The sequence below is a fragment of the Zingiber officinale genome, chromosome 1A (assembly GCF_018446385.1).
Source record: "Zingiber officinale cultivar Zhangliang chromosome 1A, Zo_v1.1, whole genome shotgun sequence".
NCBI lineage: Eukaryota > Viridiplantae > Streptophyta > Magnoliopsida > Zingiberales > Zingiberaceae > Zingiber > Zingiber officinale.
The window spans coordinates 21,927,389-21,944,198 of NC_055987.1; the positions used below are offsets into that span (position 1 = coordinate 21,927,389).

Below are 16,810 nucleotides of genomic sequence, written 5' to 3' on the forward strand. Positions count from 1 at the left end.
TTAACGAATAAGGAGCTGAATCGCACCGGCCAATTCTCAAGTGCCAAGGAGCTGTGGGAGAGTCTGATTGACCTACACGAAGGTATTCCTGATACGAAAATAGGTAAGCATGTTTTAAGAAATAAATTATTCGAGCAGACTAATACTATTCCGGCCGAGGAAGGTGTTGCGTTATTTGCAGGAACAAGCAAGACGAAGAAAGCACTGAAGGCAACATGGTCCGAGTCATCAGATGAATCCGAACCGGACGAAGAAGAGCAAGCGAGCCTTCTAGCTCTACCGGTACTAGCGAACATTATCGACACCGAGTCTGAGTTCGAATCCGAAACGGAGAGGGAGTCAGAAACAGAGTCCAAGCGAAGCCACGAATCCGCATTCGTTTCCGAAGGACCTAACCCCACTGTAAGTGCCTTACTCGCCGAAACTCAATTAGACGATTTAAAAAATATAGTCCCTTACTTGCTAAAAAAGTTGGCTAAATCCAATGTCCGAGTTAAGTCGCTCCAAAAGGAGGTAACAACCCTTAAGGAAGCGACTGACTCGAGTTCTTTAACTGAGCCGGCTCAAATTGGAAGTTCAACTCAAGTCCAACAACTTGAGGAAGAAAATTCCAATTTGAAAGCTCAAATTAAAGAACTCAAGGACACGTTGGAACGGTTCACCTTGGGCTCCAAGAATCTCGATCTGATTCTTGGAAAATAGCGAGCCGTCTACAACAAAACTGGACTTGGATTTAAAACTAAAATAAAATACAAATCATATTTATCGCTAGTTAATAGAAATAATAGAAAAATTGTCCAAGCATGGGTGCCAAAATCCAACTTGGTTAATCAAGTTGGAACTGGTCACTATTGGGTCCCCAAAGATCAAGTCTATTATCTTGATAGACCATATCGAGGCTATGATCCAGGGGGAGCTAATAGAAAAACAATATTAAGAACATAATTCAAATTAAAATTCAATTAAAAATTTAAAATCAAATTCGAAATTCTAAATTCGAAATTCTAAATCAAAAATTCAAATTCAAAATTCAAATTTAATTTAAATTCGAAATTCTAAATTCGAAATTCTAAATAAAAAATTCAAATTCAAAATTCAAATTTAATTTAAATTCGAAATTCTAAATCAAAAATTCAAAATTCTAAATCAAATTCGAAATTCTAAATTCAAAATTCTAAATCAAAAATTCAAATTCAAAATTCAAATTTAATTTAAATTTGAAATTCTAAATTCGAAATTCTAAATCAAAAATTCGAAATTCTAAATCAAATTCGAAATTCTAAATTCAAAAATAGATGGTGGATCCAAACTAGCTGGCACCTCCAACTGAACTACCCGACAAGGTAACTGAACCTAATTTACCCGAAATGGGTAAAACAAGAGTAGATTACCCGGCAGGGTAATTAAGGATAGTTTAAAAAGGGCTGAGTTTAACTTTAACCACAGTACCGGTGAAGTTTTTGGATGATAGTACGTTAGGGAAACTTGGGCATCGCATGTCTAGGAAGATATGGCTTCGACCTGGTGCATTTGGCCAAGTGGAACTGACCGAACCTACCCTTAAATGGATCCTAACTAGTTAGACCAGGGTTTAGTATTAAGTTTAATGGGTAGGACTATTTGGGAAACCTCGAAGGCATGGTTACTTTAATGAGTTCCTTGTGACTCACCATAGCCCAGAAGTTTATCCAAAGAATGCTTACTTGTTGAACCCAAAGCTAAACCTGAATCTAACACAAAGTTAAACCTTACCCCAAAATTCAACCATAATTCATCTCACAACAATTATAGGGTTCCCTGATTGACAATTTAGATCGAGTGAGATAACTAAGGAATTAAAAGTTCAAATTCAAAATTAAATTCGTAATTAATATCATGTTTTTTAATGAAATCAATTTAAAATTTATTTTAAAAATCTCAAAATCATTTTAAAAATCTTTTCAAAATCTATTTCAAAAATCTTTCAAAATCATTTCAAAATCTTTTAAAAATCTATTTCAAAAATCGATTTAAAAAATCTTTCAAAATCATTTCAAAATCATTTCAAAATCTTTTAAAAATCTATTTTAAAAATCTATTTCAAAAATCTATTTCAAAAATCTTTCAAAATTATTTCAAAATCTTTTAAAAATCTATTTCAAAAATCTATTTCAAAAATCTTTCAAAATCATTTCAAAATCTTTTAAAAATCTATTTTAAAAATCTTTTAAAAATCTTTTCAAAATCTATTTCAAAAATCTTTCAAAATTATTTCAAAATCTTTTAAAAATCTTTTAAAAATATATTTCAAAAATCTATTTCAAAAATCTTTCAAAATCAATTTAAAATCTTTTCAAAATCATTTTAAAAATCTTTCAAAATCATTTTAAAATCATTTTAAAAATCTTTTCAAAATTCTTTTAAAATCTTTTCAAAATCATTTTAAAAACTTTTAAAATATTTGAAAAATCATTTCAAAATCATTTTAAAATTATTCAAAGTCTTTTAAAAATTTATTTCAAAAATCTTTTAAAAATCATTTCAAAATCATTTTAAACTTAATTTCAAAAATCTTTGAAAAATCATTTCAAAATCATTTTAAAATTATTTCAAAATCTTTGAAAAATCATTCCAAAATCATTTAAACTTTTTCAAAATATTAATCAATTAATTTCAGAATATTATTCAATTAATTTCAAAATATTAAAAGGGTTTAAAAATCTTTTATTCTCAAATCATATTATGACTGCAAATGTTAACTCCAATTAATTTTCACTATAATCTTCAAGTTTAATATTTACTAATTTGAAATTCAAACTTATATTTTCAATAATCTTAATTGACAAAGTTTATTTTATCTGACACTTACTCATAAGCCAAACATGCCTGAAAACCTAGAATGGGTGAGATGAAAAATTCAACAAAATATAAAAGACCCATTATATTTTTGGACTCTAGGACTCTAGGACTCATTATAGGGATTCATGTTTGCATTAGTTAAGGGGGAGTGAACGGAGTCAAACTAATTATCAAGTTTCTATTGAAGAGCTTTTCAAATTTAATTAAATATCTTTTGAAAAAAAAAAACTTTTCAGATAGAAATATTTAGATTTAGCATGCTTGTAATTTAGGGCTCTGATACCTAATCAAATCAAATTTAAAATTTAATTAACTTGACTCATACTTGGACTTAACGACAAACTGAATTTAACTTAACTAAACATTTAGCTACTCCCTCTTTGCTAACAAAAGACTTTAAACTAAATATCTTTCAAACTTGAGAATGTTTTTAAGCTAAAATACTTAAAACTTTAGCTACATTTTCTAACTTTTACATCTTTTCAAAATCACCATTGAAGACTCCTTCAAAAGTCAAGTTTGCAAAAGGCTTAGCTAAGTGATTTCTATAACAATGAAAATTAAAAGCTAAGTCAATGTTTCAAAAGAAAAATTCTTATTTTTTAATTTTTATTTCAATTAGCAAAAAGTTAAACAATGAAAATTAATTATAACAAAGCTAAGTGTTATAAAAGCTATTTCAAATTTTTCTAAGTATTACTAGTGTTTAAAAATTTCAGATTTTTTAAAAAAAGGTGATAAATTTTCAAATCTTGTCTACTCTTATCCCTCTTTAAAAAGTTAAGCATCAAACTAACTTGCTCTTCTGAAAAATTCAGACTTCTTTCACACTGGTATATTTTGATATATGGCAAAGGGGGAGAGTAGGAAAATTCAAAAGTAGGAAAATTCAAAAAACAAAAAGGAGGACTTTTATTAAGGGGGAGTTTAGTATTACAAAGTTAAAAGTAGTTTAGTATTACAAAGTTAAAAGTTTCCAGCTTAACTGTGCTTGCATTTAAAGTTTACTTACTTAAGCTTGGTTAAAACTTAATGCATCTATTTGTTATCGCATGTTTTTTTCTTAACTTTGAATTTTTGTTGCCATAATCAAAAGGGAGATTGTTGGTGCGAGAAGCATCCAACGATCAAAAGTTTTGATAATGGCAAAGGATTCAAAGTTAAGGGGTTTTGTGATCTGAACTTTGTTGAGTGTTTTAGGAAAGTCCTAACTGCGGTTAGGCAAGTGAAAACCCTAGGGAGTGGTAACCCTAGGTCCTAGGGGGCGGTAACCCTAGGCGGAGAAAAGTCCTAGCTGCGGTTAGGCAAAGGGAAAACCCTAGGGGTGGTAACCCTAGGTCATAGGGGGTGGTAACCCTATGCGGAAAGTCTTGGCAGGTCGATGGCTTCAGGCAAAAGTCTTAGGGAGTGGTAACCCTAGGTGGAAAGTCCTGGTGTCGCGAACCAAGTGAAAGACTGGACTAGCCGGGAAGCGGATGTCCAGCAGAAAGTCTGGAAGCATCGACTGCTGAGCAAAAATCCAGTCGATCTGGAGGATCACACTGGCCTCCTCAATGGAGTAGGTGAGGACGTATTCCCGTAGAGGCAGAGGCGTCCGACCTAGGGTTTCGGGGAAACCCAAGTCGAACACTTTATACGTCAAAACTTTCATTATTATCATTCATTATGTTTCTTTTTTTCTGGGTATGTGTTTGGGACTAACACATTTTGCAGAACAAAGAAGCAAGTTACAACTCGGATGAAGCGATGTCCGAGGCGCCCATGGAGCTTGGGCGCCAGAAAAGCCGTAGAAGGTTGGGCGCCTTAGATGAAGTTCAAGGCGCCTTGGGTCAAGGTTGAAGGCGCCTTGAACTGGATGAAGTTCGACCAAGTCTGTGCTGATCTCCGTGGGTGACTCGGCTGTTTAAGGCGCCTTGAAGGGCTTCAAGGCGCCTTGAACCTTTATAAGGGTCTCGAGCAGCCAGAAGAATGAACTCCAAGCAATCCTTACGCTACAAGTTGCTCTAGAAACACCCGAAGTGCTGTTACAAGTCCCCCCAGATTCTGCTACTTTATTGTTGTCGGTATAATTTGTTTTAGTTCTTTCAATTGTAATATCGTATTGTACATTTTACGAGCTTATAGTTGTTGCCCACGGAAAGCGATCAAGGATCGCGGGCCTTCGAGTAGGAGTCACCTTAGGCTCCGAACGAAGTAAAACTTCTTGTGTCCCTCTGTGATTGCATTCGTCATTTCCGCTGCGTATATTTACTTTGATAGTTTTACGATTCCGATACGATCAAAATAGCCACGAGCGCTATTCACCCCCCCTCTAGCGCGTCTCTATCCAACAGCGATGACTCGGTCAGTATCCCGATCAGCTTATCCACCCATCTGAGGGCGCCCCCCCGGGGCCAGGGTACGTCTTCGTATTCATTCTGTACCTATTTTGTTGTCCTATTATTATGTGGATGCTTATATGTTCGCGAGATCCACCTCGAGCATCGAGGTACCAGGGATCGGGGCAACCTGGTCGCTGGCTGCAGGTGTTGTTAACCAGAAGACATCGGACGACTTGGTCAACACAGGAGATAGTTCATCGGCCAGGTCATGGGAATGCGGTCAACCTTCCAGACACGACATACCGGCAGGTCCGTCTTCTTCGTCGCTCGGTCGACACTTTGATAGCCACTTGATCCTTCGCCTGATCGTCTACTTGGCCACGTACTTGCTTCGCTCGACATCATTATGGTCACCCAATCGGCATTTTACGGTGACCATGTCTGTATTTCGAGATCGCCCGATCACATTTTACAGCTATCCAGCCGGCATTTTTCGGGGCTAGTCCTTCCAACCGACTGACCAACATTTTCTCGGTCACGCGCTCGACACCATCCGCCCGACGTCTATCCACCTGATTGACATCCTTCCGATCGCCCGGTCAACACCTTCGTAGTCGCGCGCTCAATTTGCTCGTTATCTCGCGTGTTGCTCGATCTACTGGCATTTTACTCGCCACTCGCTTGACGTTTCGCCGTTCGCTCAGCATCGACCCAGTTATCGACTTGGTATTATTTCTCGTAGTTTGTTCGGCATCGCTACCATCTCTCACGCGGCGCTCTCTCGATTACATGGTTCACATTTTTTCGGTGGTTGCATGATCGACATCTTCTCGATCACGCGCTCGGCTCGATCGCTCGTCTTTCTACCTGATCAACATTATCTCCGTTGCCTAGATAACACTATTTCTCGTCACTCACTCGATACTACTTAAGTCACTTGCTCGACATCGTCACAGCTACTCATTCGACGTGATAAGATGAGCCCAGTGATCTAATTTTGCCTTCGGTAGCGATTCTATTTTGGACTTGGTCTAGTCAGTCGGACTTGCGCCTTTTTCGACTAGACTTGAAGGGGAGTCTTGTGATACGGTAAAGAGATAAGGGGGAAGGACATTTCAGACATTGGACATGAATTAGGTTTGGTTTAAGTGGAAGCACTGTAGACCCTAGGAGGGGGATTCGAGTTCCTTGGGAGGCGGCGGCCACGAAGCGGAGGAGGCAGGGGGTTTTCTTGGTAGGGGGAGAAAGGTCGCCACCAAGAAGAGAAAGGGGGAAGCTCGCAGGATTCGCTGTCACCGTCGCCACCTCTGCTCCCTCCTTGGTCGCCATCCTCGAGCGCCGGTTGCCAATCACAGTCACAGCGTGCATAGCCCGTTGCTGGTAACTTCCTCACGAGCTACGCCGCCGCCTCACGCACGCAGCCGCTCCGGGCGTCGCCTTCCTTCTCCTCTCTCCCTTCTACACACTAGTCTCACCTAGGAGCACAACCGCGGCCTCCTGTAGCCGCCACCGACGCCCCCGGCCGTCGACATCGCTCCCTGCGGCCATAGCCGCCTCTTCCCGCGTCTGGCGCCTTCTACAGAGGCCACCGCCTCTTATAGGGTCCGCCGCCGCCTCTCCCAGCCGCTGCCGCCTCTTCTGGCGGTTCTACAGCCGACTTCGACGACTGTACATTTATTGTCTCCACTACTTTTGGCGTAGATTCAGCCCATCGCTATGCTTCCGGACATCTGTTGTGTTTTCCGGCCATCGAGCCGTGATGTTCTGCTCTTTGTATTGCCACTATGATGATGAGACGTTTTACCAGCCGGCCTATGAGCCGTCAGTGTGTGTTGTATTCTGGCTTGCGAGCTGAGGACATATTCTGGCTTCATGCCGCTTTGTGGATACATGGGCCGCAACGACTCGATCATCACCGCGATCAACTCACCGAGCCATCCGAGGGCGCCCCCCGGGGCCAGGGTACGTCGCCGTATTCATGTTGTACTTATTTTGTTGTCCTATTATTATGTGGATGCTTATATGTTCATGGGACCCACCTCGAGCATCGAGGTACCAGGGATCGGGGCAACCCAATTACTGGTTGCAGGTGTTGTTGACTAGAAGACATCGGACGACTTGGTCAACACAGGAGACAACTTATCATCCGGGTCATGGGGGATGCTGTCAACATTCCAGGCACGTCACACCGGTAGGTTCGTCTTCTCAGCTTCCCGACAGGATCAAATAGATTATATCGATTGCTTCAAGCATAAATTAGACATTATTGCGCTTTTACTATTATTTTCACTACTTGTGTTTGTTTCACTGCTAGCTTTGTTGCTAGTTTTGGTGTTTTATTTTTACAATTGAAATTTATAGTACAAATATATTTCCAAAGAAATATCATTCTAGGAGTCAGAAAAGAAACAAAAGAAAAAAAAATGGAACAAATTATTAAAACTTACAATGATGTTCTTCATAAGTTTTTTAAAGTTATCTCTTCAATTGAAGGTTCAGTTGATGAATTGCAAGAAGAAAGTCAAGAAGAACTGAATGATTATGTAACAAATGAACAACAATCGAGTAATCAAGATTGTTAGAAAAACTTGATTTTGAAGACCTTATTGATGATTTTACTTTTCAAAATACTAGAAGATCTAGATTTTTTCAATGATTATTTTATATATATTTTTTTTTGTATTTGTAAGTATTGTATTTTTTTAAGAAACTTAGGAAATATATTTTGTATGATGTTGCACTTTTTGAATAATCTTGATAAATGTATTTTACATGAAGTATATCATATTTTAAATAAAATATATTAATTTTTAATTTTTTTATTAAACTCTATTCCAATTGTACATTAGTAAAAAAAAATAATTCTATAAAAATCTCTTTTCTCTTTTCACCAGGGGCCCCCAAAGAGATCCATTCTTTCTTTTCGCCAAAGGCCCCCAAAGAGATTCCTTTTCTCTTTTCGCTAAGGCTATGTTTACTCTAGAGTGTGGATGAGGAAAAGAAAGGAATCAACGATAGAAAGTTATCTTTGGAGGAAGAGAAAAGAAAGGGTGAAGAAATCTTTTCCTTTGCACACTTGTTTACCTTGATAGAGGAAAGTGAATACTTGTGATGTAATTTTGTAAATAAAAAAGGGTGCATGCGTCATTTTTTTGGTACATAGTGTAATTTTGTGAGTTAAAAATTTTTTTTTTTCCATCCGCTGCTTTCCGTCCGATTTTGAGGTGATCAATTTTGGCTCCAAAATTATTCGCTGATGGATTGCGTTACTTTTCCTTCGAAAAATTTTAATGAAGTAAACGACGAAAACTTTTCCACCATGGAAACTTTTCCTTAATTTTACTTTCCACTCTCCCAAGTAAACAGAGCCTAAGGGTCCCTAAAAGCCAGGATCATATAAATCTCATACTATAAACTCTTATTGCAAATGCCCTTAGAGATTTGATTTTTTTTAAAAAAGGAATTGTTATGTAGCATATTCTGAAAAAATAAATGAAAGGAGATATTTGTTTTTTCAATTTCATTTTTGTGATTTTACATAAAATTTCTTCTAGACCACCAGTAACAAGCAAGACATGTAAAAAAAGTTCGTCTTGATGTATAGTTTTTAAAATTAGGACAACAATAGAATGCTTTTTGTTTTTACTGTTGTTAAAAAAGGCACCTCATATTTAAAATGACATTAACATTATATCCATCTTATTTTTTCATCCCAAAATACTCTTATTATATAGTAATTTTAGTTAAAAGTAAAACAACTTACTTAAAATTATTGATCAAAATTATTCTTTCAATTCGACCGCATCTCCAAAAACCGTGGCCCATATGCACAAACCTCCTACGCGTCGCCCACCGATTCCTCAGCCGCAACGCAAGTGTTCATCCAAACACAAGACGATATATATGGCTAATGACGACGTCGGCCTTATCCTTTTCCTCTTCACCAAAATCCTAAAACACAGACGAATCAACATTTTCATCGTTCATCGTAACCGCCTTTTCTTTCGTGTCCAATCACGCAGCATTTTTTTTTCCCAGCCGCCCACGGAATTCTACTGACCGGCACTGCATGCACTGGTGTATAAATACTGGACCGTCCATAATTCAGGCGCTATGATCGCATCCTCATGGATCAGCAAAGCTGTGAATCTGATGGCTCCATGTTCTCTTCCTCTTCCGATCTCACAGACGATGCGCTTTCAACGGAAGGGCCTCTGTTCGAGTTGTCAGCTACTCTCATGGCTGTGCTCCCTATCAAGTTAGCCTTCTTCTTCTAATAATCCGTAAAAATGGCATTTCCTTAAGCTTGTCGATTTCTAACTCCTGCCCTGGTTGTCGTGGCTGCGTGCAGAAGAGGGCTGTCGAAGTACTTCCAGGGGAAGTCCCAATCTTTCGCATCTCTATCTCGAGCCACGTGCATAGAGGATCTGGCAAAGAAAGAGGCTCCGGCTTGGAATAACAAGAAGGGTATGAAAGCATGGAAGATCAGTGGAGGTGGCTTCACGCCTGGTCCCTGCAGCAGGACTATAACAAAGAAGTCTTCGAGGGGCTCTTGTGCCTCTTCGGCGGCAAGGAGAGGCAGGCATTAGCCTTTTTTTGTGGCCGTAAACCTCCCGCGTTACCTAGGAGTGAGAATCTGAGTCTAATTTTTGTATGTTGTAGGGATTAGGATCAGAAACTGCTCTTTGCATTATGTGAGAGGGAGGTGAATTGGACAAAAGTGGCCCAGTTTGATCTATTCTAATACCTAGATACTGAGAATGATCGGCTTAAATCTTGTCGGAATTGACTAGTGAATGTGGATAATATTTTATGTGATCGAATTAGTGTTATTTTGTTTTTTTTTTAATTTTTTCAAAAAAATGGAAATTAAAAAACAACTTATAATATATCACTCTACCTATTGCCACCTACTTTTCAAATTTATCCTAATAACCAATATTTTAGAGCTAGTCGGGAGTTACCTAGGCGAGGTATGCCTAACTCATTATGGTGCAGCTCGCCAGGAGTTGACTAGGCGAGATATGCCCAACTTATTATGGTGTTTAATCCTATCTAAAATCGGTAAAAAACGACAGGCTGGTAATGTGGTGCTCCCTTTAACCCGATGAAGACTTTTCATGATTTGTAAAACGACAGGAAAGGAGTTCCCGATGTTGGCCCTCCGATGCTCAAGTCAATTTCCGACGACGTATAAAACATCAAAAACTATAATGTAATTAAGTTTGTAGAAACAAAGTTTCGCATACCTCACCCTGTAAATAGGAATCCTTTTTTATAGTGTCACTGTAGTGTTCATCACGCATTCCAAAGAATAAACATATTTTCCTAGATGTCATAGGAAAACACAAGTCAAAAGTGTCCCTAACACCATTCCTTAAACCACCATATATGTGGTTCTCTAATATGACAACTTGGAAGCTTTGAAAGTACGATTACCTGTTGGACATGCCTTGCTATCATCGACACAAACTCTTAAAAGGATATGACAAGATATTTGGTGGGGTAATGCGTAGTCGGCCAGAGCCCTCTCGGCTGGGCTATCTCTGCTCGGAAGTATCTTTAGGGCTTGTTGGCCCGTCTCTTTCCTTGCTTTCTAACCCTTGTTGGTTATCCCTCTTTGACCTAAAGTGATGCCTGGTTGGCGAGATCGCTTGCTGCTTAGTTCTCTTTGTTGTCGAAGTGACAATTTTATCTGGTCGAGAGGAGCCCGACATACTTGTCTCTTGACCTAGTACCATCTGCTCGGCAGTACTCGGTCTGCTCGGCCATACTCTGTATGCTCGACCGACTTAGCTACCCCCACTTGACTTTATCTTCCATGTTAGCTGATTTTCCTTACTTTGATCTCTCTCTGGTGGAATCCCCCATCATTGCCGGATCACAAACCTCCCATTCAAGTCTAATCGAAAAAACTATAAGTTTGGCTGACTGACTGAACCATTAGTATGTTTGTAAGGTTCCACTAATATCCAATGTTATAAATAATAATAATAATAATAATAATAATAATAATAATAATAATAATAATAATAATAAATAAATAAATAAATAAATAAATAAATAAATAAAGTAAAATACAAGATATTAATTAGCCCTTCATTTGGAAATTTTAGAGAATTAAACAAGAATGGACTTATAAAACTTTGAGGAACTTCTTTAGAACATCAATTGATTAGGATTAATATGTTTAATTAACGCAAGGTTGGATTGTAATTACCCAAGGTATATAAGGTATATAAGCCTAAACCTAATCTTTTTTATTTCATTCTCTCAACCCCTACTGCCCAACTCCTTTTCCTTCTCTCAGCTCTGCCGCTTGAACAAGAGCCCATCGACATGCCCTAAGCTTGGTAGGTCGATGTCGCCACGCCATGGTTTTCCTCGGTGAGCATCGACACAAGTTGTGGATCTTCCGTGACTACCTTTCACCGCTGGCGCGTCAACCAGTGGGCTAAAGCTCCTGTTGGCGACACTAAAAGAAGAAAATGCAAGTGATTCCTTTGTAGATACGGATGGGTGTTCTTCATTAGGCTAGCAGTGAGTTTTGCGTTGTCAATTTCTTTCGGCACAGGGCTATGTAGTTTCATCTAGGGTTTTGAAGTTGCTGGAGGTTTTTCGATGGATTTCTTTGTGCCTTTGCTAGTTTCCTTTTGACTCATTGGAATGGATTTAGGTGTTGTGAGTCGATTTATGATTTTCGCATTGTTTACTGGTAAGTTTCTGCATTGGAGAGGTTCTTGCTGAGTTCTGAAATATGCTTTTGATATGCGATGCGGTGATTTTTTTTCTAGATTCTTGAACAGATGTTGGATTTGTTGGTTGCTACTCGGAAAGCCTAGAGGTTCCACTGTACAAAAATTTTGTACAAAGGTCTGAACCTTTTCCTAGCTACCATGTGTTCTTTTAAATTAAATTTTGGATCGCCTGCGGAACTTAACACGTTTGATCCAAAACTTAATCTATTTGTTCTTTTAGGTTTTGACTTGGATCTCTTGCGGAACTTAACACGTTCGACCCAAATCACCTTAAGTTATTAATTCCATTAAATATTAATTTCCATAATTGGTTCCCAGTACTGACGTGGCGAGGCACATGGCCTTCTTGGATATGGGAGCAACCACCACCGACTAGACAAAACCTTTTATAGAAATCTAATATTTAATTTCCTAAAATAACTTTAGGTTAATCGAAAGGAACAATCAAATCACAAGGAAAAATAAAATAAAAGAACACAACTTCGAAAAACATATTCGAAATACTAGATTCGTAAGCCTCTTGTATTTGGTATTATTTCCATAAATAACTAGTATGATGCGGAAAAGGAAAAACTACTAGTTATATCTTCTAGAAAGACCTCTTGATCTTCTACCGTATTCCTCTTCTAACCTCGGACGTTGTGTGGGCAACGATCTTCCGAGATGAGAAAACACCAACCACCTTCTTCTCCTCCTAGCTAGGTTCGGCCACAATAAGGAAGCTTTACCAAGGATGAAGAACAAAACACCAACCAAGCTCCAAGAGATGCAAGCTTTCTCTCCTTCTTCTTCTTCTCCAAGTAGTATCCGGCCACCACAAGAGCTCCAAGGGAGATGAAGGATTCGACCACCACAAGAGGAAGAGAGGGAGAGGATGATGGCCGGCCACAACACCAAGGAAAAGAGGGAGAGAAATAATAGAGGTTGTATCCCATGAAGGCACCCCCACCCCTTCTTTTATATTCCTTAGCCTTGGTAAATTAGGAAATTTAATTACAATAAAATTTCCTTAATTTCCTTGACATGATTTAATTGAGAAAAGTAAAATAAAATTTCTCAATTAAACTATAATGGCCGGCCACATCATGGAGGAATAAATTAGACAAGTTTTAATCAACAAATTAAAACTTCCTAATTTGTTTCCGGAAATTTTAAAAATAAAATTTCTCTTCAAAAATCTCTTCATGGTTGATAAAAAGAAATTTCTATAATTTTAATTTTTCAACATGTGAATAATTTTTAAAGAAAAAATAAAATATCTGACCAATCTACAAATAAGGAAAGAGATCTAATCTCTTTCTTTAATATTTTGTAGATCCTTTACAATAGAGATATTTTAATTTTAATTTTAATTCTCTTTAATAAATTATATCTTCCACATAATAAAAATTAAAATTAAAATTCTTTTTAATTTAATATGGCCGGCCCCCTCTAGCTTGGGTTCAAGCTAGGGCCGGCCACCTTAAACCATGCTTAGGCCGACCCTAGCTTGATTCCAAGCTAGCTTGGCCGACTCCCTTTAGGTGGGTATAGGTGGGTATAGTACTCTATAAATTAGAGACTACGATAGGGACCGAGAGGAGGAATTGGTTTTGGTCTCACGATAAAATTAAGCATCCCGTGTTCGCCCCGAACACACAACTTAATTTTATCAATAATAATTCATTCCACTAGAGAACTATTATTGAACTACCGCACCAATCCCAAATTACATTTTTGGGCTCCTTCTTATTATGAGTGTGTTAGTCTCCCTGTGTTTAAGATATCGAATGTCCACTAATTAAGTGAGTTACTGACAACTCATTTAATTAATATCTTAGTCCAAGAGTAGTACCACTCAACCTTATCGTCATGTCGGACTAAGTCCACCTGCAGGGTTTAACATGACAATCCTTATGAGCTCCTCTTGAGGACATTATCAACCTAGTATCTCTAGGACACAGTTTCCTTCTATAATCAACAACATACACTATAAGTGATATAATTTCCCAACTTATCGGGCTTATCGATTCATCGAACTAAATCTCACCCATTGATAAATTAAAGAAATAAATATCAAATATATGTGCTTGTTATTATATTAGGATTAAGAGCACACACTTCCATAATAACTGAGGTCTTTGTTCCTTTATAAAGTCAGTATAAAAGAAACGACCTCAAATGGTCCTACTCAATACACTCTAAGTGTACTAGTGTAATTATACAGTCAAGATAAACTGATACCTAATTACACTACGACCTTCTAATGGTTTGTTCCTTTCCATTTTGGTCGTGAGCTACTGTTTATAATTTATAAGGTACTGATAACATCATCTTCTGCATGTGACACCACATACTATATTATCTACAATATAAATTAATTGAACAACTACAAACAAATGTAGATAAGTTGACCAAATGTGATTCTTTATTCAAAATAAATGTTTACAAAAGCTTAGGCTTTCAGTATACACTCCAACAAGATTTTCTGAGTTTGTTCTTGATGAACATCTAGATGATGGTATTGGATTTTTGCAATTGTAATGATATATGCTTTGATGAGGGAGTGGGAGTTTGAACAGGTTTTGAGTTTCTACATCTGTGTTGATGAACGATTTGGAGAAGGGTTGATTTTGAAACGAGTGTGGAGTTTTCGACATTTATGTTGATGAACAATTGAATGATGTTGTGGGTTTGTGAGCAGATGTTAGGATTCGGTTTTGTTGTTTTTTTTGTGTGTGCTTAGTTGTGGTTTTGGTATTTATGCTATGAGAACATCTTGGGTTTGATATTGAGATTGTGAGGATTTGGAATGATTTTGGGTTTGAATTGTGGTTTATTTCTAAGTATCAGAATTTGCATCATTTTAGTAAATGTTTTTTTATAGTTACCTACTAATGTTTGATTGTATATGTATTGTTAGCAATACCAAATAGATCACCTTATGTATGTTAGTAGAAGAACTATGCATGATTATTTACGTGTTTAGATATGATTAAATCGTGTTTCTCTATTTATCTAACTAAATAGACATGGGCATGATTGGTGACAGTACAGGATAGGCCCTGGGATAAGCTCCAAGGAGAGCCTTTCCAAACGTAAATGATAAAGGAATGTAGAATGACTACGGATGAACAATTTATGTTTTTTTAAGAGGTACCTTTCAATGGATCATGAATAAGGACCAAATAAATGTTCTCAATAAAGGTTGTGACAACCGCCTCATGTTATTTTCTATTATGCTAAGTTGAAGTTCTATTGTGAATTGCCTCATACTTATTAGATTAAAGTTCTGACTTATGAATTGCTTTATGATATTATCCTTTAAGATAAGTTTAGGTACAGTTGAGAATTTCTTCTTGTTTACTATGCTGAAGTCGGTTGTGAATTGCTTACTAGGCTTACTATGTTGAAGCTTTACTCTATGAATTGCCTCGTGATATTTTCCAATATGCTATGTTGTAGTTTTATAGTGATTGTATTTTTGACTACTAGGATGAGGTTCTGCTTTGGGAAATTCATCATGACAATCTTGTACGATACGTTGAAGTTTTTTACACGTGGCCAAATTTAATGCTTTCTGTTCATAACATCACTTAGACTTGCTCAAATGAACTCTGAAGTTTGGTAGGTGCGGTACTTCATATACTTGAGCACTAATTTTGTTTTGCTACTTCTATCACTGTATCTACTTATGAAGTATACTTGTTAAGTTCATTATTAGAATGTATACTAAAAATTTAGTTTTTATAAATATTTATTTTTGAAATAAAAGAATGGTCAAATACCTACATTTATTTATTAAGTGTAGTTGTTCAATTAATTTATATTGTAGATAACATGGTGTGTGGTGTCACACATAAAAGAACATGTTATCAATTCTTTATAAATTATAAACAGATGTTCACGACTAAGATGGAAAGAAACAAATCATTGGAATAGTCGTAGTGTAATTAGGTATTAGTTTATCTTGACTAATAAATTACACTAGTACATTCTAAGTATATTGAGTAGGATCATTTTAAGTAAGTTATTTTTATACTGACTTGGTAAAAGAACTAGACTTTAGTTATTATGAAAGTATGTGCTCTTAATCCTAATATAATAACAAACAGATATATTTAGTATTTATTTTTTTAACTTATCAAACGGTGAGATTTAGCTCGATAAATCAATAGACCCGATAAGTTGGGAAATGATATTATTTATAGTGTGTGTTGTTGATTATAGAAGGAAATCGTGTCCTAATAATCTAGATTGAGAATGCCCCCAAGAGGAACTCATAAGGATTGTTATGTTAAACTCTGCAGGTGGACTTAGTCCGACATGACGATGAAGTTGAGTGGTACTACTCTTGGAGTTAGATATTAATTAAGTTGTCAGTAACTTACTTAATTAGTGGGCATTCATTATCTTAAACATAGGGAGACTAACACACTCATGATAAGAAGGAGCCCATAATGTAATTTGGGATTGGTGCGGTAGTGCAATACTAACTCTCTAGTGGAATGAGTTATTATTGATGAACTTGAGTTGTGTGTTCGGGGTGAACACGGGATACTCAAGCTCATTGGAAGGCCAAAATCAATTTCTCCTCTAGGTCCCTGTCGTAAACTCATTAAAGTCTCAAGTTCATCCATTAAAAACCCCCTCTTGGTGTCCAAGAGAGGGCCGACCCAAGGCTTGGTGACCAAGCTAAGGGCCGACCACTATCTTCTCTTAAGGGGTCGGCCCCTTGCTTGGTGCCCAAGCAAGAAGGGGTTGACCACAATATTCAAAGTTGAAGGGGTGTTTTGAATTTTTAAAATCTTCTCTTTGTAGAAAACTATAAGTTTTAAAAGAGAAATTTTAAAATGAAAAAAAAACTTTCCTTATTTGAATTAGGTTACATGATTTAATAAAGAGTTTTAAAAA

The 16,810-nt window shown here is 37.1% G+C and overlaps 1 protein-coding gene across 1 annotated transcript; it reads left to right on the forward strand.

Annotated features, from left to right (window-relative positions):
- Positions 1–9,117: 9,117 nt before the first annotated feature.
- LOC122001022 lies at positions 9,118–9,973 on the forward strand. The gene is made up of 2 exons (XM_042555573.1): positions 9,118–9,417; positions 9,511–9,973. Exons 1-2 carry the CDS (start codon positions 9,287–9,289, stop codon positions 9,746–9,748), a joined length of 369 nt encoding a protein of 122 aa, XP_042411507.1. The 5' UTR covers positions 9,118–9,286; the 3' UTR covers positions 9,749–9,973.
- Positions 9,974–16,810: the final 6,837 nt, after the last annotated feature.